The 27,758-nt window shown below is 40.8% G+C and overlaps 2 protein-coding genes and 1 non-coding gene across 5 annotated transcripts in view; 1 reads left to right on the top strand and 2 right to left on the bottom strand.

The window, feature by feature from the left end:
* The window catches only part of LOC150055205 (uncharacterized), a 28,843-nt gene extending 17,705 nt beyond the window's left edge, over positions 1–11,138 (bottom strand). The window contains exon 1 of one of the 2 annotated variants that reach the window (XM_090345467.1): positions 10,968–11,138. In XM_090345467.1, the coding sequence (XP_090201593.1) occupies positions 10,968–11,064 (97 nt within the window). In that variant the 5' untranslated portion in view covers positions 11,065–11,138. Of the gene's footprint in view, positions 1–1,273; positions 1,488–10,967 lie in introns of those variants that run through there. The other variant, XM_090345468.1, reaches the window with a different exon arrangement.
* LOC150055206 (U1 spliceosomal RNA) lies at positions 3,385–3,548 on the bottom strand. Its single transcript, XR_016537755.1, has one exon. It is a non-coding gene; the product is annotated as a U1 spliceosomal RNA (small nuclear RNA).
* Positions 11,139–11,573: 435 nt separating the features above from the next.
* The window catches only part of Srp54 (signal recognition particle 54), a 46,048-nt gene continuing 29,863 nt past the window's right edge, over positions 11,574–27,758 (top strand). The window contains exons 1-3 of one of the 2 annotated variants that reach the window (XM_090345179.1): positions 11,574–11,805; positions 20,177–20,312; positions 26,346–26,456. In XM_090345179.1, the coding sequence (XP_090201305.1) occupies positions 26,379–26,456 (78 nt within the window). In that variant the 5' untranslated portion in view covers positions 11,574–11,805; positions 20,177–20,312; positions 26,346–26,378. The remainder of the gene's footprint in view (positions 11,806–20,176; positions 20,313–26,345; positions 26,457–27,758) is intronic. The other variant, XM_090345178.1, reaches the window with a different exon arrangement.

Here is a 27,758-nt window from a genome sequence, read left to right as displayed (position 1 = left end):
GGGCTACAAAAGAAAATAGGACATCTTAAAAAAAATGCCATCCATTTCTGCAACCCCCAAATCTTCAGCTGTTTTTAAATAGGCTCATAATTTCCTTAATCCTAGCTAGTCAGAAGGTTGTGATCTTATTAGGGTGGGTTTAAAGCCAGCCTAACAAGAAAAGTTTCACATAGAAACTAAGTCATTTACTATTATCCTCATGAGGAAAAAAGAACAAGATGATAGTTACCTAGCTGTTGTTTTTTGTTTATTTTTTGCTTTTCCCCCAGTATTGGGGTTTGCACTTAGGGCCAGGGAACTGTCCTTGGGCTTTCTCAAGGTTAGGGTTTTACCAATTGAGCCACATCACTGCTTCTGGCTTTCTCTGGGTATATGGTACCAAGGAATAGAACTCGGTACTTCTTTGCATGCTAGGCAAGCACTCTACCACTAGGCCAAGCTCCCGACACTGCACCACTTTTTTTTTTTTTTAAAGCAATAGTAGTTAATGCCAGGATATGTTATTTCACTGTCTAATCTGATATGGAAGGCCAATTTTTTTTTTTTGCTAGTCATAGGGCTTGAACTCAGGGCATGAGCACTGTCTTTGGACTTTTCTCAAGGCTACAGCTCTACCACTTGAGCCATAGCACCACTTCCAGCTTTTTTTTTTTTTTTCTTCTATGTATGTGGTACTGAGGAATCGAATCCGGGTCTTCGTGCATGCTAGGCAAGCACTCTACCACTAGGCCAAACTCCAAGCACATGAGAAGGCCTTTTAAATCTTTTCTTTCTTCCAAAATCTAGTATAATATACTAAGCTACGGTTTCAAGTACATTCTAGGACAATATAAATTACAGACAAACAAAGTTGTACTACTAAAACACATTCTAAAATTGCTCCAGATAGAACCACAATAACATATTTGGTAATGTTTTTTTAATCTTTGGCCCTTTTCATTATTCATAAAATTCAATTAAATTTTCTCAAAGTGCTAATACTTAAAACTCTGCTTAGATTCTCTCCACAGAACACTATAGGAGAACTTTTTTTTTTTTTTTTGCCAGTCCCGGGCTTAAGCTCAGGGCCTGAGCACTGTCCTTGGATTTTTCTTAAGGCTAGAGCTCTACCACTTGAGCCTCAGCACCACTTACGGCTTTTTCTAAGTATGTGGTACCAAGGAATCGAACCCAGATCTTCGTGCATGCTAGGCAAGCACTCTACCACTAGGCCAAACTCCTAGCCTTATAGGAGAACTTTTATGACTCAAATTTCATTCTAATAATTACTTACATCTGCAATTCTTGTAAATGGTACAGGAAGCCAAAAAATACACTGAAGTAAAATATTTCATGGTCCAACTTCTTTGGGCTTAGTTCTGAATACAATCATAATAATGAATCAGTTCACATACGTGTTTTTCTTTTAAAAAAATCTAGGGGGGTCTTACAATGGAAGGAAACTTACATTATGACCTTTTACCAAATGGCAGAATACTATGTGGGAATCCTTGGGCATGATACATAATTGTTTAGTTTTTAACATATTCAAGAACAGCATTTCCCTAGACTAAGCCAGAATTTACCTATGCTTCAGCTCATGCTTTTTTTTTTTCCCCTTTCCAATTTCAGCCTGAAAAGTCTCCTTATTTTTGTGGGTCATGGGGCTTGAACTCTGCCTGGGCGCTGTCCCTAAGCTCTCCAGCTCAAGGCTACCACCCTACCCTTCAGCCAAGCCCCACTTCCCATTTTCTAGAGGTTAATTGGAGATGAGAGACTCAGGTCCTTTTGTGCCCAGGCTAGCTTTGAGCCTTGATCTTCAGTTCTAGGGCTTGAATTCAAGTCTGGACACTGTCCTTGGGCTTTTTCAAGGCTAGTGCTCTACCACTTGAGCCACAGCACCACCCTCAGCTTTTTCTGTGTATTTAATTGAACCTTGTGCATGCTAAGCCACCACTCTACCACTAGGACGCACTACTGGTCCCCACTTCCAGCTTTTTCTGTGATTAATTGGAGATAATGTCATAGACTTTGCTGCCCAGGCTGATTTCAAACCAGAATCCTCAGATCTGAGCATCCTGTGTAGCTAGGATTACAGGCTTGAGCCACCAGCCCAGCAAAAGTATCATTTTTAATGTATAAGCATATCACACTTTGTGTAGTGCTTTCTTGGACAGGCACTGGTGGCTCTCGTGCCTGTATTCTATTCCTAGCTATTGAGGTGGCTGAGATCTGAAGATCACAGTTTGAAGCCAGGCTGGGTAAGAGTCTCGCAGACTCTTACCTCCAATTAACCACCAGAAGAGCTGTGGCTCAAAGTGGTAGAGCAGTATACTTGAGCAAAACAGCTGTGATAGTGCTCAGACCCTGAGTTCAAGCTCCATGACCAGAAATAACAAAAAGTCCTCAAGGTAATACTATTATCAAGTTAATTTTACAGCACAAAAAAAGAATCTTGTCATTAGGTTAAATTACTTGCCTCACTAAGGTCACTCTGGCCATAAAGTCGAAAGATTTAAAGGTAAGTCTAAGCCTGAACTATCATATCATTCAGCCTCAGTAAAGGGTAAAGGCAGCTGACAATCTTAACCCTCTCCTCTCCTTAAATGTCAGAATGGCTCTTCATCTGGTATGATAACCATACCTCCTGCTATTTGCTACCTTCTAGCCTGGCCTTTAATTATGGCCTTTAAAAAGATGATTTGCCAATCTAGCTCTCTAGTCCAAATTACTTTACCTTATTTTGTTCTATCACTTTATACGACTTAGTGGTTTATACGATTCTTAGTGCTGCTGTTATGTAAAGGTGGTGATGGTAGAAGCCCAAATATATTTAATGATCATGTGTAAATATCTAGAAAGTTGGAGAGAGTCTACAAATTATAAACCATCACTAGAGATGTCTGTAACATTTATTTGGGAGTCAATCTCCCCATGAATGTGGGAATCACCAGTCAAGACGAAAGGTTACTGTGTCAAGTAAAACAAAGCAACAGATGTTGGGGGGGGGGGTCTTAGACACCTTAGAGCACTACACTAGCCAGATTTGCTTTTGTAATGAGGGAAAGGTTGATGAAATGATCACATTTTAAAGTTGTATTCTTCCAGCCCTTCACTGGAGCTTTCTGTAGATGATACCATTGAGGAAAATTCTGTGGGACCACATCTTGCCCTGGATTAAACACTTAACATTGGTGGGGATAAAAAAATACAACTGTGAAAATTAGCCTCTTCCAAATAATCATAAAGCATAAAATAGGAAAAATTAACTTAACCATAAAAAAAAAACGAGCACAAACTGAGAAACAACACAAATTAGTCAATAAAAAATCCCTAACATAACAATAGCCAGAATACAAATAAAACTACAGCTATCCCAGAATTCTACTCTTAAGACACTTTAACCAGGGGAGAGCGCGAACGCAGTCCCCCACTACCACAAATTATGCAGTCGAGTTTCCCACATTTGGGGAAATCGCAGGGGTCAGCACATCCGGAGTGCAATGGATAAGCCTCGCCCTGGGAAAACCACCTTCGTGATCATGGTATCTCCCCTGCCAGGTAAGTATGAGTTGCACTGGTCCCCTCGACCCTCACCCTAGCGCCGGCCTCACACTAAAGTCATGGTTATTTCCATTGGGTGGGGTCTGCACCCCCATGCTCTCGAATCCCCGTTGGATTCGTAGTTGCAGATCAGAAAAATTATCCTGCACCTTTTGAATATTGCCCACGCGGGACCTGGAAGCCCAAGAGAAGTGGAAGCAGCAAGCTCCGCGCGCCTTCTAATTTGCATACGCCCCGCCCTCACAGTGACGCAACCCTCTACGTGATTCTCACGCCAGTGCCGAACCTTAAGTGTGATCTAGGAGAGATGGGCTCTTCTAGAGAAGATGAGGGCTTTATGTTTTCAGTCAGAACTTCAAAAGTTAAATTGAGCAGTTTGATTGTTCTCATTATCTTTGGAAATTCCTCCCCCCCACCCCCTTGAGGTCTAAATGTCATCAGCCAGGCCCTCGGGTGGGTTCCTAGTTAGCTTGTAATTTCATTGGTCAAGCTCTCCAACATGTCTGATTGGCTTAAAGTTTAACACAAGAAAATATGCACCGTTTTACAAAGAGACAGAAACCAGACTTAATGGTATGCGTGACCGTTTTGCAATTCTATTTCACACTTTAAACTAGGGTTAAGGAGGGAGACAACATTGACAATAGGGACAACAAATCTAACATCTAAATCTAGCATCTCAATGAACATAACAAAAGAAAAGGGACCAAACACAATGCGAAGGCTACAAGCATATTCAAAGTTTAGGGAAAAACAAAAACCAACACTCAGTGAGCCGCTTTGATTTTCCCTCTTATTGTATATAGTTATAAGATTTTCTAGGGTTGAGCTAATGAATAAATGAATGTTGCTAGCCAAGATAACTACTGTGGGAGGGAAGAAAAAAGCACACTAATGTAGAATTGAGTGTTGGAGGGCAAGGAAAAACCCATCCAGTGTTAGCTTGAAAGTCTTTTCTTCTTTCTTTCCTTTTTCCTTCCTCTGTGCCACCTTCCCCCTCCCCCCTCTCCCCCATCATCTTCCTTTTTGTCAGGTTTCATGCTATGCTGGGCTGATCTCAGGTTAAGTGATACTCCTGTCCTGTCACCCTCCACACAGCCCCTAGTTTCTTAAGAGTATTAACAGGAGCTATTTATTGAGTACTATATTTAAGGTATTTGTTACATGCCATATATGAATTCACTTTTAGTATTCAAAACATGTGTAAGTAAATATTGTTTTCCCATTTCTAACCCCAGAGTTCATGTAATCAAACATTAACTAAGACTGATGAAATGAGGTTAAGGAATCATTCCTCTCCAAATCAGTGTTAATAAAATATTTTAATAAAAAATTATTTTAAAAATCTCTCCAGCTGAGGTGCTGGCTGCTTGTGCTGGTAATCCTAGCTACTCAGGAGGCTGAGATCGGAGGATTGTGGTTTGAAAGCAGTGGGCAGTAAAGTCCCTAAGACTCTTATCTCCAATTAATTACATGCCCATTCCCCCCTTCCAAAAACAAAAACCCGCAAAGACAGAAGTGGTACTGTGGCTTCAGTGGTAGAGAGTTGTAACTGTTAAAAATCACAGTTTGAAGCACATCATCTTCCATCTCTGAATTATTTCCTTACTCTAAAATTTTAGACATGAAGTGCTTGAAACATCTTAAAGCAGCTGGGCACTGGTGGCTCATGCCTGTAATTGTAGCTACTCAAGAAGCTGAGATCTGAGGATGGCAAGACTGGGCAGGAAGGTACAGGAGACTTTTTTCTCCAACTAGTACTACGAGCCTTGAGCTGAAAAGTAGCTTAGGGACAGTGCCCTACGTTCAAGCCTCAGACCAAAAAACAAACGACAAAAAACACTGTAAGCCAGGCACTCTGGCTCATGCCTGTTAATTGTAGCTACTAAGGAGGCTGAGATCTGAGGATTATGATTCAAAGCCAGCCCAGGAACAAAAGATCCTGAGACTCTTACCTCCAATTAATCACTAGAAAATCACTAGTGGGTCTGTGGCTCCAGGGGTAGGGTGGTAGCCTTGAGCCCAGGGTTCAAGCCCCATGAGCCATTAAACAAACAAACAAAAAAACCTGTTGTAAAGCCTTTTCCTACCTGAAGATTTTATCATTTTGCTCTAACAGCTATGAATATGTCTCAGTTTGACATGATTTTTATGTCTATAATCTTAGCACTTGGGAGACTGAGGCAGGAGGATAGCAAATTCAAGATCAGTCTGACCATATATTGAAGCAACTCAAACAATGACAACAAAAATGCATCCTCAGGGTCGAGAGTTTGGCCTAGTGGCAGAGTGCTTGCCTAGCATGCACGAAGACCTGGGTTGCATTCCTCAGCACCACATACATAGAAAAAAAAAAAAAAAAGCCAGATGTGGTGCTGAGACTCAAGTGGCAGAGCTCTAGCCTTGAGAAAGTCCAAGGACAGTGCTCAGGCCCTGAGCTCAAGCCCAGGACTGGCAAAAAAAAAAAAAAAAAAAATGCAGGGGCGGGGAGTTTGGCCTAGTGGTTAAAGTGCTTGCCTAGCATGCATGAAGACCCAGGTTCGATTCCTCGGTACCACATACATAGAAAAAAGCCAGAAGTTGTGCTGAGGCTCAAGTGGTAGAGCTCTAGCCTTGAGAAAGTCCAAGGACAGTGCTCAGGCCCTGAGCTCAAGCCCAGGACTGGCAAAAAAAAAAAAAAAAAAACTGCATTCTCAAACTATCACAGCACTAAATATTATAAAAGCAAACTTGGTTATTTTAATTTGCATTTACTTAATTACTAGTGAGGGTAAACATTTTATCATGTATAATAACATTTCAGAATATGTGATCACAGTACCTTGCTTGGAGAAAGATTAAAGGAAGGGGCCTAAGGACAATTCAGCTTTTCTCAAATTATATGTATGTAGATGGAAAGAGGAGATGAGCTCTTCTAAAATTATTTCTTACTTATATATATGCATGGAAACATTTCCAAGGCATTAATACTACATTTTTCTTTTACCTATTCCCTCTTCATTCCCTTTTTAAACTACCTCATAGCCCGTCATCACCAGACTGCTGGAATTCCACTAACTCAGACTTAGCTCTTTGATACAGACCTCTTCCTACATACCTATTTTGAACTAATCTTGCTTAAACTTTCTTTTCACTCTCCTCACAAGTTAAGATGTTTTCCTATTTCTCAACATTTTGATTCTAGGCTTTTAAAGCCCTCCATAATATAACTGCAACTTTTTCTTTTTAATTCTTGATTTGGTATATATATATATATATATATATATATTTCTGAGGTACAATACAATCTTTAGGTGTATGTATATATTGTAGAAGGAACAAATAGGCTAATTAACTTATGCCTTTTCCTCACATATTAATTTCTTTGTAGTAAGAACATTTAAAATCTACTCTTCAGCAATTTTGAAATAGTATTTTTTTTCCTTGAGACTCCTTATATTTCACATATAATCACAATGTATTTCTTTCTTTGACCTTGAGAAGTTTGGAGGGTCTAGCAGAGGGGTGTAGCTATTTATATACTCTTGACCAAAGAATTGTCCTCCAATATAAAAGATAGTTGTCCTCTTTGGCTTATTGTTATATTTTTATTATCCTTAAGGAGTTGCATAAAAGGGTTATCATTCAATACAATGTATTCAGAATTATTTGTTCTTTTTCCTTCTCCCCTTCCTCTCCATCTAGTGTCATACTTTAGAGCTATATTCTGTTTATGAATGTGTATATTTATTATTATTTTTTTTCCGCCAGTCCTGGGCTTGGGCTCAGGGCCTAAGCACTGTCCTTGGACTTTCTCAAGGCTTAGCACTCTACCACTTGAGCCTCAGCACCACTTCCAGCTTTTTTTTTTCCTATGTATGTGGTGCCGAGGAATCGAACCCGGGTCTTCGTGCATGCCAGGCAAGCACTCTACCACTAGGCCAAACTCCCAGCCTCTTATATTTATTATTTTTAACTTTAGTCACCACATTGTACTCCAGAACTTTTCTTCCTATGAAACTTTGGATCCACTGATCAACATTATCCCGTTTCTCCTACTTTAGGAACTCTATTTGTATGATTTTGACTTTTTGAGATTCTACATGTGAGATCATATTTATCTTTCTGTGCTTGGCTTATTTCACGTAACAAAATATCCTTGAGATTCATCTGTGTTGTGGCAATTCCCTTCTTACAGGCTAGGGGCTTGGAGCAGTTGAGGAGTGTACCTCATATGGGTAACCCTGGGTTCAATGACTAGCATCAAAACAAAAAAGAGTAAGACAAAGGGGTATTCTGTCAGAGTATAATCATATTTTAAAAACCATTTACTTTTTTTGTTTTCTTTTTGAACTGTTTTGTTGGCTTGAATCCAGGGACGAGACACTGTCCCTGAAGTTTTGTGCTTAAGGCTACTCCTCCACCACTTGAGCCACAGCTTCATTTCTGGCTGTTCTGGTGGTTAAGTGAAGATAGAAGACCTTCCTGCCCAGTCTGGCTTCACACTGTGATCCTCAGACCTAAGCCTCCAGAGAAGCTAGGATTACAGGCGGGAGCCACAGGCATCTGGCTTCCATTCACTTTTTTTTTTTATTAAAGAATTTATTAACATTGATTTTTACATAATATTTCAAATGACATGTTTAACAAACAAGTGTTCAAAAAGGGAATTTCTATATACAATCACTGGCACTTAGTTTTTAGAACATAATCAAAGCTAGGCTAAGGGTTTGTATATCATAGATACATATTAATTTATGAAATAAAACGTTATGTCTATAGTCATAGGTTTTTATGTCTATGTAGTTATGTTTATATCTCCAATACCTTTTGATAGGTATTGTTTCTATGTCTTTAATATTGAAAATAATGCTTCAGTGAACCATACTGACTTCCATTGTTCTGGCTAGACAAGATAGGATTGTGGGATTATAATGGTAATTTGTTTTTGTTTCTTGAGGAACCCCCACACTACACCTATCAATGGTATACAGGGTTCCCTTTTCTCTATAACCTTGCCAACACTTGTTTTTGTTGTTGTTGGTGGTGGTGGTTGTGGGGCTTGAATGCAGGGGCCAGGACACTGTCCTTGAATTCTTTTGCCCAAGGCTAGTGCCTTACTACCTTAAGCTACAGCTTCACTTCCTATATTTAAGTGGCTAAGTGGAGATAAGAATCTCATGGGGACTATCCTACCCAGTCCACACTTTGAACTATGATCTTCAGGACTCAGCCTCCTGAACAGAATTACAGGTGTGAACTACCAGCACCTGGCTCAACATTTTTTATCTTTCATCTTTGTCCCAATAATTTTTTCCCCACATTTCTTCCAGTTCACAGAACTCCTTTTCACTGGATGTCCTTGCTTTTCTTCAAGGCTAGATTTCTAGCTTTCCCCAGTCCAAATCCTAAACTTTAATGACCTACAATGCATAACTAAGCACTGAGTTATAGACTATGTATTTTACTCATATATATATATATATATATATATTTTTTTTTTTTTTTTGTCTGTCGTAGGGCTTGAACTCTGGGCCTGGGGGCTGTCCATAAGCTCTTCAGTTCAAGGCTACCCCCCTACAACCTGGAGCCACATTTCCACTACCGGTTTTCTAGAGGGTGATTGGAGATAAAGAGTCTCATGTTCTTTAGTGCCTGGGCTGGCTTTGAACATCAATCCTCAGATCTCAGCCTCCTGACTAGGTAGGATCGCAGGTGTGAGCCACGGTGCTAGGCTTCATATATTACCCTTAATTTCCTATCTTGGCCTATGAGTAACTATGATTATGGGCATGAGCCCATAATCATAATTTAGCATATTAGTTAACATTTTAAATAAGAACGCTTTATAATTATAATACTATACCTACCGATGGACTCTAACATCACAATGGAAGAGGGCAAGGTTGAAAATTTAAAATTGGTAGTTGTCAGCTGGGAGTTTGGCCTAGTGGTAAAGTGCTTGCCTAGCATGCATGAAGACCAGGTATCACATACATAGAAAAAAGCTGAAAGTGGTAGAGCTCTCAAACCCAGGACTGGCAAAAAAAAAAAAAAAAAAAAAAAAAGGTAGTTGTTGGTAATGAAGGCTATTTCAAGTGACAAATCTTAACAAAAATAACCACGGGCTGGGCGTGGTGACTCCTGCCTGTATTCCTAGCTACTCAGGAGGCTGAGATCTGAGGATCAAGGTTCAAAGCCAGCCCAGGCACAAAAGGACCTGAGACTCTTATCTCCAAATAAACTCTAGAAAAGGGGAAGTGGAGCTTGGCTCAGGGTAAGGTGGTAGCTTTGAGCTGAAGAGCTCAGGGAAAGCACCCAGGCCTACTTCAAGCCCTATGACCCACAAAAAACAAACAAACAAAAAAGCCCACAAAAAAACACGGGCTGGGAGTAGTGGTTCACACCTGCAATCCTAGCTACTCAGGAGACTGAGATCTGAAGATCCAGGTTCAAAACCAGCCCAGGCACTAAAGTCTGCGAGACCATCTCCAATTAACCACCAGAAAACCAGAAGTGGCCTGAGGCTCAAGGGGTAGCCTTGAGCTGAAAAGCTCAGGGACAGTGCACAAGCCCAGAGTTCAAGTCCCACGACCAAAAAACAAAAATCAAAAAACAACCCACGGGAATTTTGGAAATAAAGAGTTATAGTGTAGATAGGTCGGTAGTTTCCAAAAAGTGAGTGGTGAATGTTCTATTCTGTGTGTGTACCCTCACTAAGCTTCCCTTTGCCAGAACTGATCTCACTCTTGAATTAGATCTATCACACTCAATTCCAACTTTGTGTTTTCATTTTTTACTATTACATCAACAGTTTAAAAATCAAAGTCTGGGCTGGGCATGTGGCAGAGTGATTGCCTAGTGTGCATGAAGTCCCCGGTTCGATTCCTCAATATCATATAAACAGACAAAGCTGGAAGTAGCACTTTGGCTCAAGTGGTAGAGTGCTAGCCTTGAGGAAAAGGCGCTCAGGGACAGTGCCCAGGCTCTGAGTTCAAGCCCCAGGACTGGGGGGGGGGGGGGATCAAAGCCTTCCTTTCCTCTTCACCATTCCTTTGTGGGTGAGGGAGATAAATATTACTAAATGCACTAATCTACAGGTGATTTTACATGCAGGGTAAATGCACAGCCAAAACCCTTTACTGTAAGGAGCTTTATTTTCAGGTACTATCCGCTCTTGGCACTAAACAGCGAGGAGGGCTAAAAAGTTTCCCCCTATCTTCACTTATAAACGGGGTTAAGGTGGCTTTAAAGGCCTGTCCAGAGTTGGCAAGGAAATCCTAAATGGCACTGGGGGCTGCCCAAGTTCTGAGGCGTGCGGCGCTCCCCCACCCCTCAGAACACAACCCCGCGACACAGCGACACTGGGAAAACCCACAGCTTCACCAAAGTCCTCAAAAGGCAGTGCCCAAAGAAACGCCTGGCCCCCACCGTGTGGTGCTTACGGGTAGTTCGCATCCATTGAAGCAGCGCCGAGCGGTCGGCGGGAGCCACAGTACCAAGCAGCTGAAGGATAGCCCGCTGAGCGGAGCCCAAGTCCATGTCGCCGCAGCCAATAGAGCCGGAGCAGGTTCGCAGTGCGCACGCGCCGTCGGACGCACTCGCTCCAACTCACCCCCTCCCCGCACTCCGGTTAGAGACCGAGGCAGGTTTGCACACGCGCAGTGGAACACAGCTGATCCCGCCACACACACACACACACACACACGCACACGCACACGCACACCCCCACCTACCACAGAGCCCGCCCACCCCGCCTCCCACGCGAAGGCCCCAAGCCCCGCCCCTTCGGAGTTCCCACGTGCACCTCCTCCGGTTTTTGTCACTTTTCCTTGAGGTAGCTCCTCAAGCCCTGTCCTCCCCCCCACCGCCCGAGACTACGTCTGGAGAGAGTCAGTCTCTCTGCTGATTGCCTGCTGCAACGTTTCACGGAGAGAAAGCTAGAGCCAGAAACCATGCACTTGGAAGCCGAACCCAAGAAAGGCGGCGCCCTGCCCCGGAAGCGGAAGTGCATCTTTTCATGAAAGGCCGGACTACGCCGAGTGATGACGTCTCCTCTTTGGGCGGAAGGTTCGGTGGCAAGTCGTCGGTCTTGCAGCTGGTGGGAGTTGGCTTCGCGGGCTGGGCGCTGGGACCCTGGCTTATGTAGTTGGGGCAGGTCGGGTTGCGGGGTCGTACCTGTCTGCCGGCTCCCAGTCTTCCCAGGCTTCCTCCTCCGGTGTGGGGGCCTCGTCAAGGACTCCCCGGCCCTTTTAGGGCCACGGCGTTAGCGGTGCTTCTGCGGTAAGTATGGTTTTCCTCTCCACGGGCACTACAGAGGGGCGGCTGGCGGCAGCCACGACCCAGGCTAAAGACGCGGCACACTGGGGAGTCTGCTTCCCTCGCCTCCGATTGTCATCTCCGAGCCCCAGGTGCTCCGGCCCCTCTTTGTCACTTCCCCTCTCTGGAAAGTTTTCTGGGGAATCTGCTCCCCTCGCCTCCTCCTGTCCTCCCCAAGCCCCAGCTGCTCCAGCACCTTTTTGTCTGTTGCCTTCCCTCGGAAGTTTTACTAAAAGATGTACCGAGACCCTTTTAAGTTGTCTGCAGATTTACCCAAGCCAACTAAGACAGAGGCATTTGTAGCCTTGGCTTTGATGGCTCTCCTAAACAAGAGTTAAATGAGGCTCCTTTGCCAGTCCTGGGGTTGGAACTCAGGGCCTGGGCACTGTCCTTGGACACTTTTTGCTAAGCCGAGCGCTCTGCCACTTGAGCCACAGCGCCACTTTCGGCCTTTTCTGTGTATGTGGTACCAAGGAGTGGAACCCAGGGCTTCGTGCATGCTATTCTACCACTATCAGTAGGCCACACTCCCAGCCGCCCAGAAAACCTTTTGATACGAACCGCATTTTATGTTCCTGTGAATCTGTAACATTGTTAATATTTCTAACAATATTGTTAAAGATATTGACATACTGTTCTGCATCACGTAGACTTAGATAAATGAACAAGGGGTGTTAGCTGAATGCCAATGATAAAATATGCTGGTGACTTTGTCTGCATGATTTGACACAGTTTATTTCTTGAAAGTCTCTTTCTGGCTTTCTCCTCTTCAGCAGTACTGAGGTTTGAAGTCAGGGCCCAGAGATTGCAAGGAATAAGCTCTGCCACTGAGACATGCCTCCTACCCCCTTGTTTTTTATTTTTATATTTTTATCCTCATCTGGTTCTTTCTTATGAATAGATTAACAAAGTAATTACTGTTCTTTAGTTATGGGAATGAAGTAATGCAAGACAACAGCTCTCCTCTTGAGAAGCTTTCAGTTCAGGGAAGAGAGATACACATAAGTATGCATTATATAAAGTATACATATATAAAGATGAATAATAGCTTGGTGCTGATATTTCATGTTTATAATCCTCACTATTCTGGAGGTTGAGATGTGAGGGTCGTGATTTGAAGCCAGCCTGGATAGGAAAGTCTGTGAGACTATTTTCTCCAATTAATTGGCAAAAAGCAAGACTGGAGTTGTAGCTCAAATGGTAGAATGCCTTGAGCAAAAAAGCCAGATGAGAGCACAAGGCCTTGAGTTCAAATTGTAGTACTGCAGATGCAGCAAAGATGAATAATAATAAATTTTACTTAGACATAAAGAACCACAGAATAGAGATGAGTTGTTGTGTGCCTTGTATTTTTGACCCTGAGCAAGTTGCTATTCTAATAGGCTTATGAGAATAAAGAAGATGTGGTATGTAGTAGTATGCTAGCCCTGAGCTGAAGAGCTCAGGGACAGTGCCCAAGCCCAGAGTTCAAGACTGATCAAAAAAAAAAAAAAAAGATGAGGCGACAATGGTAGCATAGTACCTAGAGGGAGATATTTCCTTAAATCTCTTAACTCTTTTTTTTTTTTTTTTTTTTTTTTGCCAGTCCTGGGCTTGAGCTCAGGGCCTGAGCAGTGTCCTTGGACTTTCTCAAGGCTAGAGCTCTACCACATGAGCCTCAGCACCACTTCCGGCTTTTTTCTATGTATGTGGTACCGAGGAATTGAACCCTGGTCTTTGTGCATGCTTGGCAAGCACTCTACCCACTACGCTAAACTCCTAGCCCCTCAACTCAAATATTCGATGTGATTGATTTCTATTTTTTATTTCGATATGGGGTGCTATGCAAAAAATGTTTTAAACCCTCCACATAAGAATACTTCTGTATTCTTATTTGAACCTGCCTCTAGACTATATAGTAAGATACTAGAGAAAGATGATAATTTTCCTTCATTTAAAAAAGTTTTTCTCCTTTGTGCCTATGGTAGAAGAAAAGGGAACTAGTAAAAACTGTTGTTTCTTTGGTTACTTTCCGTCTTAGCTGACTCTTTTCATCAGCCTCTTGGTCTTTGCTATAACCTATGTCTTTGACAGACTCACTTTGGGAGTTCTCATCTACATGTTATTTCCAACCTTTTTTCTTTAACTTTCATGTCATGAGCAATAAATAGTTCTATACTTTCTGCAGGTTCATCAGGTCCAAAACCAAACACACTGTCTCCTTTTTCCACTACAAAATATATACATGGGTATATTTATAGAAGTGTATAAGCAATTATTCTCAGTATGTTTTTGAGTTTTGACCTCTTGCTTACTGAGTTTCTTACATGTACGTGCTTCTTGCATGTATGTATGTATGTATGTATGTATGTATGTATGTATGTACGTGCGTGCGTGCGTGCTTATAGTCCAGACTAATTGATAGACTAAGGTTGGAGAATTGCTAGAGAGAAGTGTTTCTTGTTTCCTTTTCATTTGTTGCTTTAGCTTGAACCTAGGCTTTGCACAGACTAGGCTTGTTTTCCACCACTGAGCTATATGCATAGCTCAGGATGCGTGTTTGAGACTAGAAGTTGAAACCGTTTGGTAACATAGCAAGACTCTTTCTAAAAACAAAACAAAATAGCTTAATGAAATGAATACTTACATGCACATCCAACTTCAGTAGTAGATTATTACTGATAACCCTTAAAGCTGTTGAATCTTTTCTTTGTTGACCTTTCCAACCATTTTCCCTTTTGCCTTCTATTCATTGATTAATAGTGTCACTTGTCATCTGGCTATTCAAACTAGAGACATTGAAGTTATGTTTGCCTTGTTTCTCATTTATTCTTCCTAACCATTTCTTTGGTTATTAGCTCATGTAGACCTTGCTTCACATTTTAGTCCTTGACTCTAGCCTCTGATTGCTATTTACCTTTTTATTCCCTACTTGAAGTGCACATTTTCTCCTTACCAGATTCTAGTTAGTGTTTGTAAGTCTCCTGACTCTTTTTTTCTTTTGATGTATTTGCTACATTCTCTTTAATGATACTTTTATTACTGTGTATGTGTTTGTGTGTATGGATTATGTATGTTTGGTTGTATGTGTGTTGCCCAGACTGGCCTTTAGCACTTGGGTTCAAGTAATGGTCCTGCCAGAGCTTCCCAAGTAGGTATAAGAACATGTATATACTACCATAATCTACTTAAAGGTGCCTTACAGGTATAGAACAGACTTCCATTTCAATGTTTCATCTGTTCCTTTCTATTATTATTGTCAATTCCGGGCCTTGCACTCAGGGCTTCATGCTTCCCTTGTTTTCATTGCTTAATGTAGTAATAGTTAAACCTGTCTACAGATCAGAGTAGTGAAGTTTTTCAAAATATTAATATCTTCTTGTTCCACATTTTATAATCAAGAATTTAGATGAAACTACTTCTCCAAAAACCTTTAAAAAGAAAGAAAGTTATTGTCATGGGGATTTTGACTGAACATTAAATTTTTGGCTGATGGGCATTATTTAAAACTAATTAATTGAAATAGCCCACTGTTCAATCGTCTGCTGCTGCTGCTTTTTTTGTGTGTGTCTTCTTAGCCTTTTCTAGAATTACAGGCATGAGCCACCAGAATCTGGCAACAAATTAGATTCTTTATAGTTTTGAGCCAGGTGCCAGTGTCTCCATCTTAATCCTAGCTAATCAAGAGGCTGAGGATCTGAGGTTGAGGTTCAGAGCCAACCTGGGCCAGGAAAGTCTGTGAGACTGTTTTTTTTGAAGTGGGCCTTGAACATATGTTGTCCTTGGGCAACTAGCACTCTAGCTCTTTGAGCCACAGCACCACTTTCTGTGACAGTCCTGGAGCTTGAACTAAGGACCTCAGCACTGTCCTTGGGCTTTTTCCACTTGAGCCACCACACCACTTGCAGCTTTTCTATGTATGTGGTACTAAGGAATGGAACCCAGGTCTTTGTGCATGCTAGGCAAGCACTCTACCATCAGGCAAAACTTCCGGCCCTGTGAGACTCTTAATTCCAGTAAACTAACAAAAAATCTGGAAGTGGAGCTGTGGTTCAAGTGGTTGCAACTATTAGTCCACTTTATGTTTCTATAGCTTTCCTCAATTTATCCAAATTGTGGTCTGTGTTTTGTACTCTATTTCTTTTCCTTTTTTTTTTCCTTTTCTTTCTTATTTTTTTGTCGGTCCTGGGCTTGGACTCTGGGCCTGAGTGCTGTTCCTGAGCTCTTCAGCTCAAGGCTACTGCCCTACCCCTTGAGCCACAGCACCACTTCCACTTTTCTAGTAGTTAATTTAAGATAAGAGTCTCAGAGTCTTTAGTTCCTGGGCTGGTTTTGAATTTCGATCCTCAGATCTCAGCCTCCTGAGTAGGTAGGATTACAGGTGTAAGCCATCGCACCTGGCTTATTTTTATTTTTTAATTGTTATAAAGGTGATGTACAGAGGGTTATAGTTAAATAAGTCAGAGGTAATGAATACCTTACTTTTTGGAAAATATCGTCCCTTTTGTCTTTCTCAATTTTTCCCTCCTGTCTTCACCCACAAGTTGTATAGGTGAATATTATCTAGTCAATACCACTGCTTCATTTGTTTATCCTTTTTCTCTTATTTTCTTTTGTGTTGGACCTGAGGCTTGTCCCTGCGCCTTTTTGGCTTAAGACTAACATTTTACCACTGGAGTCATAGCTCTACTTCTGGCTTTTTGGTGATTAATTGGAAATAAGAGGCTCCTGACTTTCTTGCATGCTTACTTTTAACCAAGATCCACTATCTTAGCCTCCTGAGTAGATAGGATTATAGTTGTGAGCCACCAGTTCCCAACTTGTTTTTAACATTTTGAGAAATTATTAAATATTTTATTTAAAAACTGTATCAGTTTATAGTCCCACCAACAGTGGAGACATCTGATTTCTCTACTTTCTTGCCAATACTCATTTGTCTTTTATTATATCTATCCTAGAATGTATAAGGTAAAATCTCATTATAGTTTTGAATTTCAGTTCCTTGATGGGTACTGTTTTTCTTATTTTTATTTTTGTCGATCATGGGGCTTGATCTCTGGGCCTAGGTGCTGTCCCTGAGCTCTTTAGCTCAAGGCTGTTGGCTCTAGCACTTGAGCTGTAGCTATACTTCCAGTTTTCTGGTGATTAATTGGAGATAAGAGTCTCACGGACTTACATGCACAAGCTGGCTTTGAACCACAGTCCTCAGATTTCAGCCTGAATAGCTAGGATTACAGGTATGAGCCACCAGCACCTGGCTAGGTAATGATATTTTTTGATATTTATTTTTTGTCTAACAATAATTATACAAGGTATACAGTTCTTGTTAATATTTTATACTCTGCCTTTTGCATTTAAGCATATTTTTATTATTAGCAAGCAAATTTTTACAATTTTATTTATGTGGTAGAGAGGAATCAAAGCCAGGGCCTCATGTGTGTTAGGCAAGCACTCAACTACTAAGCCACATTCTCAGCCATAGCAAGCATATATTTTGTTGTTGTTGTTGTTGTTGGTCATGGGGCTTGAACTCTGGGCCCATCCTTGAGCTCTTCAGCTCAAGGCTACTGCCCTACCCTTGGGCCTGGGCATTGTCCATGAGCTATTCAACACAGGCTACCTCCCTATCTCTTTAGCCACAGCCCCCCTTGCCTTTTTCTAGTGTTTAATTGGAGATAATTGTCTCTTGTTCTTTGCTGTGTGGTGACTGATACCTGTAATCCTAGCTACTCACCAGGCTGAGATCTGAGGTTCAAAGCCAACACCAGCATTAAAGGACCTAAGCCTCTTATCTCCAGTTAACCTCTAGAAAATGGGAAGTGGGGCTTGGGCTCAAGGGTAGGGTGGTAGCCTTGAGCTTTTGTGCTCAGGGATAGTGCCCAGGCCCAAGCCCAATGACCCACAGGGGGAAAAAAAAGAGTCTCACGTTCTTTAATGCCCGGGCTGGCTTTGATCTGAGATCCTCACATCTTAGCCTCCTGAATACCTCCTAGGATTACAGGCATGAGGCATCATGCCTGGCTAGCAAGCATATTTTACACAAGAATTTCATATTTCTATACCCCTCAGTTTTCCTCAAATCTTAATTCATGTGAACTTGGCTAAATTATATGCCTAGAATGTAAAACCTTTAGGAATATATGTCAAATTATTACTGGTTGTTATTAGGGTATGGGGGGGAGTAGGATTAGAGTAATTATACTTTTTACCTTAAATATTGTTTCAGGCCATTTGTCCTGGCTCTAGCTTGTAATCCTGGGTGCTTGGAGAATCATGATTCAAGGCAAGCTTAGGCAAAAAACTTTTGAGATTTCATTTCAACCAGTGACTTTATTGCAGCTACGTAGGGAAGCACAGATATGATGATGAGAACTATGCAGACCCACTTGTAAAGTGACACCCTATCTACACAAAAGTCTGGCAAAGTCACTCAAGTGGTAATGTTCCTGCCTAGCATGTTCAAGGCCCTGAGGTCAAACCCCAGTACTGCCAAAATTTTAAATTTTATAGTAAACATATATCCTCTTATAATCACAAAATACAAAGTTGAACCATTTCTCTGAAATACTAAGTAGACTCAGAATAAAATCTCATTTCTAAATCTGGAAGTCCTAATATTATACAATAGTCATTCAAATATATATATATATGTATGTGCATATAATTTATTTATTGATCAGTCATGAGACTCAGGGCTTGGATGCTGCCTCTTAGCTTTTTTTTTTTTAACCAGTCCTGATGATTGAACTCCAGGCTTGAGCACTATACTTGGGCTTTCTCAAGGCTAGAGCTCTATCACTTGAGCCAAAGCACCACTTCCAGCCTTTTTTTTTTTTTTCTAGTCCTGGGCTTGAGCTCAGGGCCTGAGCACTGTCCTTGGACTTTCTCAAGGCTAGAGCTCTACCACTTGAGCCTCAGCACCATTCCGGCTTTTTCTTTGTATGTGGTACCAAGGAATTGAACCCGGGCCTTTGTGCATGCTAAGTAAGCACTCTACCACTAGGCCAAACTCCCGGCCCAACTTCCAGCCTTTTTTATGTATGTGGTACTGAGGAATTGAACCTGGCTCTTCTTGCATGCTAGGCAACCACTCTACCACTAGGCCAAGCTTCTGACCCTGCCTTTTAGCTTTTGTGCTCAAGAGTAGTGCTCTACCATTTTGAGCCACAGCTCCACTTCTGGGTTTTTGGATGGTTAATTAGAGATAAGAGTGGGAGTTTGGCCTAGTGGTAGACTGCTTGCCTAACATGCATGAAGACCTGGGTTCAATTCCTCAATACCACATACATAGAAAAAAGCCAGAAGTGGTGCAGACGCTCAAGTGGTAGAGCTCTACCCTTGAGAAAGTCCAAGGACAGTGCTCAGGTCCAGAGCTCAAGCCCAGGACTCGCAAAAGAAAAAAAAAAAAGAAGAAGAGTGTCACAGACTTGCCAGAGCTGGCTTCAAACTATGATCGTCAGATCTCAGCCTTCTAAGTAGCTAGGATTATAGGCGTGAGCCATGAGCACCTGGCTAAGAATAATTTTATCAAGTAAAATACCTTTAGGCCATTATTCACTAAGTTTGCTTTTCTGTGGTCCTAGGCTATGAATTTATGTGCTTTGCAAAAAAATATTTCTATTGTAATCAGGAAAGCAAATATGAGCTTTTGAGTAGTTTATAAAAATTATGTAAAAAGTGATTTTCCTAGGAATGTTCACTAGTATTAATATATTTGTATAGTTGTTAAGTTGGATATAGATTTAAAAAACTAGTCGTTGACAACAATCTCTTAGAATAATTTTTTTTTTCAAGCTTGAACTCAGGGCCTGAGAACTGTCCCTGAGCTTTTTTGCTTAAGGCTAACACTCTACCACTTGTCACTTGTGTGTCACAGTGTCACTTCTTGCTTTTTCTGTTTATGTGCTACTGAGGAATCAAACCCAGAGCTTCATGTATGCAAGGCAAGCACTTTACTACTAAGCCATATTCCCAGCCTGTCATTTTTTAGGGTATAAATTTTGTTGTGATAGGATTTAAAATCTCTAGGTATTATATATAATCCTAGATCAGGCAAGAGGTTATTTATAATTATTTATGTAGAGAACGGTAACTTTGTGGTCACTATAGTTTCTATTGATTAACAACTTTATTTGTGATTGGCACAAAGTGTTAAGGGATGGTTTTTGGATTTGTAGGTAATACAGAAAATGTCCCTGAAATCATAAAGAGAGAGTGGAGAACACTCAAGAAAGGAAGTTAATAGTTTATTTAGACTAGGTACTTTCAGGCAGTTTTATATCTACTCTCTCATTTAGTCCTTACCACAACCCTTCAGGAAAACTTCCTTGATAATGGTATTATCTCCGTTTTGCAGGTGAGGAAAGTGAGGCTCAGAGAGATTAAGTAATTGCCCAAAGTAACACAGCCAGTATGTAACAGAGCTGGGATTTGAAACCAAGTCTGTCAGACTCCAAAGCCCATGCTCTTTCCAGTACTTCACACTGAAGCAGGTAAGTAGGATTCTTGGCCTTGTATTTGCCTTACTTAGGGTACTCCAAAGTTGAGCCTGTTTCATCACTTTCTATCCAACTCCTATCAGGCTCCTGTTAGAAGCATTTGTGACTTGGGCCAAGATCAGTCCTTGTACAAACTGATTGCAGTGGTGCTTAAGAGCTCTTCCAGAAAGACAACCTGGCAGTTACTCTTCCATGAAGACAAATCATGTCTTTGTTTTCAAAAATAAGATTTCCGCTTATTAAAGCAGCAAGATTTGTCACTGCAGTTTTCCACCTGGAATATTCAGCTCTGTTATTTAGGGCATCATTCATTCCCTAGGATTACGACTGTGTGTCTAAAGTGCTATGGGAAGACATTATGAGTTGTGTATGTGCACATGTATATGTGTGTGTGTGTGTGTGTGTGTGTGTGTGTGTGTGTATGTGTGTGTGTATGTGTTGCACACATGTACATATATGTACCCAATCTGGAACTTGAACTCAAGGCTTGAGTACTATCCTGAAGTTTTGTGCTCTAGGCTAGTGCTCTACCTTTGACCCACAGCTCTACTTCTGGCTTTTTTGGTAATTAATTGGGAATAAGAGTCTCAAACTTTCCTGCCTGACCTGGCTTTTAAGCTGTGATCCTCAGATCTCAGCTTTCTGAGTAGATAGGATTAAAGGCATAAGCCACCAATGCCTGGCCTTATTAAATTTATTATTACAAATCTTTTTAGTTGTGTGCATTTTGAATGAATGTGCTTGAATTATAACAACTCCAGTTTGTAACAAAATTAAAACAAGTTGCATTTTAGTATGTATATTTTAGTATGTATTTAGTATATATTTAGTATGTATATTTTAGAACAAAGTAAAAAGTAGTTTTAAAAATATGTTGTTTGCGTCAAGAGATTGGCCTAGTACTTGCCTAGCATGCATGAAGACCTGGGTTCAGTTCCTCGGTACCACATACACAGAAAAAAACCTGGAAGTGGTGCTGTGGCTCAAGTGGTAGAGCACTAGCTTTGAGAAAGCCCAAGGGGAAAAGCAAAACAAAAACAAACAAGTGTGAGTATGAGTGTGTGTGTGTGTGTGTGTGTGTGTGTAGTTTAAGCTGGACATTGGTGGATTAGTTGTGACTGAGTGGATTGAGTACACTAATCCTAGGTACTCAAGACACTGAGATCCGAGGATTGCTATTTGAAATCAGCTCATGCAGGCAAGTTCATAAGAGCTCTGGGTTCAGTTCCTCAATATCACATACACAAAACAAGCTGGAAATGGTGCTGTGTCTCAAGTGGTAGAGTTCTAGCCTTGAGAAACCCCAAGGACAGTGTCTAGACACTGAGCTGAAGCCCCAGGACTGGCAGTATATATGTATGTGTGTATATACATACATATATATATACATATATGTATACACACATATATATATCATATATACACACATATACACGTGTAATATGTATATGTATATATGGGGGAATTCTAAAATGTTATAAATAATGTTAAGTTACTATTAAATGTGCAGTTGCAGTATTGAATAGCTTTTATTTAAGACTGAGAGCAGGTAAAGCAATGAACTCCCAGGAGAAGAGTGCAAAGGAGACAAAAATTCCTCCTTCATGCAGCCTATATATCAATAACAGAATTATAGACCATAGTAATATAAATACATTATGAGTAAGTGATTAAACAAGATCCCATTGAGAAATGGCACCTGAGACAGTGTCAGTGCAAAACTGAGGGCATTATGCTATCAGCATAGAACATTCAGTGTGGAAAGGGCCAGCAGCAACAAGAAAGTCAATGTGGTTAAGTTCATGTGTGAGGTGGGGTCATTATGTATAAGGGTGTCCCTAAGGATGTTACCTCTTCATGCAATGGGAAATCATTGAGATTTTAAGCAGATATAAAATGTAGACACCAGGATTTTCAGAAACTTTTTTTTTTTTTTTGGAAATTGCAGCAAAAACAGCATAGGTAAAAGGTATTATTAGGTGTCCTTATTCCTCTCCTGAAATACAGGTTTTTATAAGGAAAAATACTTTAAAATGTACTGCCAATAAGTACTTACATAAGGAAAAGGGTGTAGGAAACCCAAAAAGTCTTTAAAAGAGCCACTTAATTTGGGGAGTTAGATTATTTTGCTAGTACGAGTGTTTGGACTCAGCATTGTGCCTGCTTGGTTTGCTTTTTCAGCTGACAGCCTACCATTTGAGTCACACTGCCAGCCGGCTTTAAATGCTAGTTAAATGAGGTAGAGTTCTGAGAACTTCTCTATTTGGGTTGGTTTTGAACCTCAGCCCTATGAAGCTGAGCCTCCTGAGTAGCTGGGATTACAGACATTGACTATTGGCATGTGGCTAGATTTAGATTTAAGAGTTTAGAATAGCTTTTCAAACACAGAATGATCTGTTTATGACATGATCTCAAAAAAGTTAATTGTGATGTCATAGATGATGGGATTACATCACTCCTGGTAACAGGGTGATAAGGGAGATGAACTCAAACATCGGAACCTTATTTCTTCCATGAAAAACATTTACTTCAGAATTTCCTTTAATGAGTATGGGATTAGAAATAAATCCTGATTCTTTTCAATGAAGTAGTTGCTCTTTCAAGTTTAGCAACCATGTAATTGTAAAAAAAAAAAAAAAGTCTGGTGAGCAAAAAAATTTTTTTCCCCCTCAATCTTATGTATTGGTAGTAGCCGCCTTTAACTTATAAATTTCTTGGTTTGACTTTTGGCAGTGTAACTGGGATACTTCTTGCCTCAGTTACATTCCAGAGTATATTTTCCCTTCCTGCCTCTCTCCGGGTGGTGAATGAATGAGAATTCTTATCCCCAATTTTTCTTATTCTTAATCTCCTGTGTATTTTGTAGATGGAATCATGTTTGTGTAATTTAGTCAAGCTGGAAAGGGTTACCGAAATAGTTGGTTTGAAGTTAACTTTTTATTTTATTTTATTTTTTATTGTTGGGGGAATGTATTAGAGGGGTTACAATTACATTTGCCAGATAGTAGGTGCATTACTTCTCACACAATGATACCCTTTCTCATGTTTTTGTCCCCATTTCCTTCCCCTCACCCCCTCCCAATCATCTTGTTTTTAAGTTTTTTTTTTAATCAATAGTACATATATTGGACAGTTGATACTCTGTAAACATGGTTTTTAGAGCACTTTGCTTTGTGAATGTGTATATGTGTCTCAGGGGTGGGATTTGAAGTAGGGTCTGCACTTTCCAAATTGTTGCTCTACTATGTCCACAATACCTCTTTATAACTCTTATTTTTAATTTTATTTATTTATTTTTTGCCAGTCCTGGAGCTTAAACTCGGGGTCTGAGCACTGTCCTCGGGATTTCTCAAGGCTAGAGCTCTACCATTTGAGCCTCAGTACCATTTCTGGCTTTTTTCTATGTATGTGGTACAAGGAATCGAACCTGGGTCTTTGTGCGTGCTGGGCAAGCACTCTGCTACTAGGCCAAACTCCCGGCCCCTTTAACTCTTATTTTTAACTATGTTGTCCTCTGGCTAACCAGAATATTTTTTTTACTGCCTTTCTGCTTCCCAATAATGCTCAATAATCTACGGATACCGTGCTTCAGAAAGGCATAAGTATGCTTCTCTGAGACTCTAGTTCTGCTCATCCCATTTCACGCTTTTCAAATTCCCTCTCATTTGCTAATTCATTTATGCAAATCCTATCCATATTAACAACTTGTATTACCCAAATTTAGGTAATTTACCACCCAATTTTCCTATTTTTTTTCTTTCAGTTTTTATAGAAATAATTGACAATTGACCATGAACCTTTATTGCTAGTAATTTACCAGAGTTCTACAGAGAACAGAAGCAATACTCTGTGTGTTCAGATACTATAGTTAAGTACAAGAAATTGGCTCAGGGCCAGGTGTCGTGGCTCACACCTGTAATCCTAGCTGCTCAGGAGGCTGAGATCTGAGGATTGCAGTTCAAAGCCAGCCCTGGCATGAAAGTCTGGGAACTAAAGTCAGGAAGACTCTTTATCTCCAATTAACCTCTAGAAAACTGGAAGTGACACTGTGGCTCCACGCTCCAGGATGATAACCTTGAGCAGAAGAGCTCAGGGACAACATTTAGGCCCAGAAGTAGGGTGGTAACCTTGAGCTGAAGACCTCAAGGAGAGCGCCCAGGCCCAGAGTTCAAGCCCCACAACCAACCAAAAAAAAAGAAGAAGAAGAGGAGGAGGAGGAGAAGGAGGAGGAATTGGCTCAGATAGTTTTGGGGTCTGACAGGTTCAGAGATGTCAGGATGAGTTGACAAGCAGGAGCCAGTGGTGTCATTCATTCTAGTACCAAGGCTAGCAGTCTTGAGACCAAAAGAACCAATGGTTGAGTTAGAAGGCAGGGGGGAAAAAAGTGCTTCTGTTTGTCATTAAGCATGAGGAATTTTCTCTCACATGGATTTTGCTTTTCATTCTGGGGTTATAAAAAAAATATTGTGGGCAGAGAGTGCAAGTTATACTTACTTTCCTGTGAGTGCTTGGATACTTAGCATGTAATAGTATATCTGTTCTTTTAGAACACCTTCATGCTTTAGAGCTAGAAGAGAAATCTGAAGTTATTTTGTTTTAGAGTTTGAGGTGTTAGGCAACAGCTTTAAAACGGGAAGAGAACTTCTTCCCTTGAAGAGTTGGAAGAATAAAATGAAATTATATATACTGCACAGTGCCTCTCATAAAGCTAATGGATCAGTAGCTGGTTTTTTTTTTTTTACTAGAAAAGCTAAATTATTTATTCATTAAACCTTATCTTTTGTTTAGGAGCAAGGATCAAAATATCATAATTCTATAAAGTAGAATATTCGTATTCCTGGGGATTTTGCCAAATTTTAGTTTTGTTTTTGGCTGGTCCTGGGGCTTGAACTCAGGGTCTGGGCACTATCCTTGAGCTTTCTCAAGTTAGCACTCTACCACTTGACCACAGCACTTCTGGCTTTTGTGTGTGTATGTGGTGCTGAGAAATGGAACCCAGGATTTTGTGCATGCTAGGAGAGCACCTACCACTAAGGCTATGTTCCAGGCCCTCACTTTTTTTTTTTAATTTTTCTCTCTCTCCCTCCCTCCCCGCCTCCCTCCTCCCTCCCTCTTCCATCCTCCCTCCCTCCCCCCCCTCTCCATTCCTCTCTCCTTGTCTGTCCTCTCCCTCCTCCTCTTTCTTCTTTGGTAATACTTAAGTGTTGAACTCAGAGCCTCCTACTTGTTAGGTAGACCCTCTATCACTTGAGACAGGTTTTTTTGCTTTAGTTTGTTTTGTTCAGGCATCAAATGCAGTCATCCTATTCATACTTCCCATGCAGAATGACAGGCCAGAGTCGCCAGACCCTCCTATTGATGGAAATAGAGGTCTCCTATCCCTAGAGACCTAGAGGCCTGGCCTGGCCTCAAGGATTTCATACCTCTGCCTCACAAAAGTGTAAACTATCAATCTCAGCTCCTTTCTCTTCTCATTGAAAAATATACATGAGGGACATAGATACATGAGACATAACAAGTGGTAGAGTGATACATAGGAAGCACTCTGGCATCCAACTCTTTATTTTTTTCTGCCCCCACCCCCCACCCCAGTCCTGGGCTTGAGCTCAGGTCCTGAGCACTGTTCTTGGACTTTCTCAAGACTAGAACTTAAGCCACAGCACCACGTCTGGCTTTTTTCTATGTATGTGGTATTGAGGAGTTGAATGTGGGTCTTTGGCATGCTAGGCAACACTCTACCGCTAGGTCAAACTCTTAATATTGCCAAAAAAAAAAAGTGCTTGTGATATATTATTCAGTTGTTTATATTCTCTTAATTATATTTTCAAACTAAAGCATCAAACCAGTTAGCAGTTTCAGTTTTATACATGCATATCTTAAAGCTATGGGTTGAGGCTATGGAAGCTGAGATTGTAGTGTTTAACACCATAGTAATTTCATTTGCACTTATATATTCTTTAAAGATGTTCAGTCTTGGGAAATGAATGTGTTTCCAAATGTTTTCATTCAATATTTTTTCCTTTGTAGAGTTCCTTGTAAGTATACTATAAAGCCTTCAAGATGGTTCTAGCAGACCTTGGAAGAAAAATAACATCAGCGTTACGCTCACTGAGCAATGCCACCATCATCAATGAAGAGGTATGGAAACTATTGTGATCACTAGCATGGGGTAGTTAGATGGTTAATAATCTTTATTTCATGTTGATTGAATATTGTTGATAAATCTAAAGCTAGCAAACAGAAGGTAGTGATTTTTTTATTGAGATATTAGCTGTCTTACCATTATTTCATAATTCACCTTTCTCTAGAGAATTCAGAAAAATAACAGAACAAAAATAATCTTAACTTGTATCAAAAAATAGAATGTTTGGTAATCTAAAATTTCATTGCCCCCTTTGTTTCTTTGCTAGGCATATGCTTATTTTTCCCCCCTCTGGCTTTTGTGTGTGTGTGCGTGCGTGCGTGCATGCATGTGTATGTGTGTGCACGTGCGCGCGTGTGTGTGCAGGTGCGTGTGGGCGTGCGTGCGTGCCAGTTCTGGGGCTTGAACTGAGAGGCTAGGCAGTGTCCCTGACCTCTTGTGCTATAGTACTCTATTGAGCCACAGTTCCATGTCTGATTTTTGGTGGTTAATTGGAGATGTCTCATGGATTTTCTTGCCTATGCTGACTTTAAATCACTATACTCACATCTCAGCCTCCTGAGCAGCTAGGATTACAGGCATAAACCACTAGCATTCAGCTTACTCTGACTTTCATTTAGCATTCCTCATGAAACACTAGCACTTTTATCTTTGTAATTTTGTTTATTTTTTTCTCAGAAATCTTGAGGAGGGAAGATACTTTATTTTTTTCAGATGGGATTTTGATTTTTGTGCTCAGGATTGGCTTTCCTGGAAATCTTTGTGCCAGTAGACTTTCTATAGTATGGCTTAATCATGAGCCACACACCTGGCTTATTTGTTGTGATGGTGTCTTTTTTTTTTTGGTCTGGCCCTGCTTCGTATTGTGATCATCCCAATCTCCACCTTCTGAATATCTGGGATTATAAGTGTATACACCATACCTGACCTATGAGTACTATCTGACCTGGAAATTTTGAAAAAAAATTATATATTTGATATCAACACTTTTGTTGTTGTTGCCTTTCTCTCTCTCTCTCTCTCTCTCTCTCTCTTTCTTTCTTTCTCTCTCTCTCTCTCTCTCTCTCTCTCTCTTTCTTCCTTTCTCTTTCTCTCCCTTCCTCTCTCTCTCTCTCTCTCTCTCTCTCTCTCTCTCTCTCTCTCTCTCTCTCTCTCTCTCTCTCTCTCTCTCTCTTGCTGTCTTGCCATTCCTGGGGCTTGAACTTAGAACCTAAGTACTGTCCTTGAGCTTTCTCAAGGCTAGCACTCTACCACTTAAGCTACACCACCACTTCTGGCTTTTTCTGTGTATGTGATAC

Source organism: Megascapheus bottae, chromosome 14 (genome assembly GCF_031878675.1).
Source record: "Megascapheus bottae isolate mThoBot1 chromosome 14, mThoBot2.hap1, whole genome shotgun sequence".
Lineage (NCBI taxonomy): Eukaryota > Metazoa > Chordata > Mammalia > Rodentia > Geomyidae > Megascapheus > Megascapheus bottae.
The sequence above is the reverse complement of the archived record's forward strand: the minus strand, read 5'-3'. Positions and strand labels throughout refer to the sequence as shown.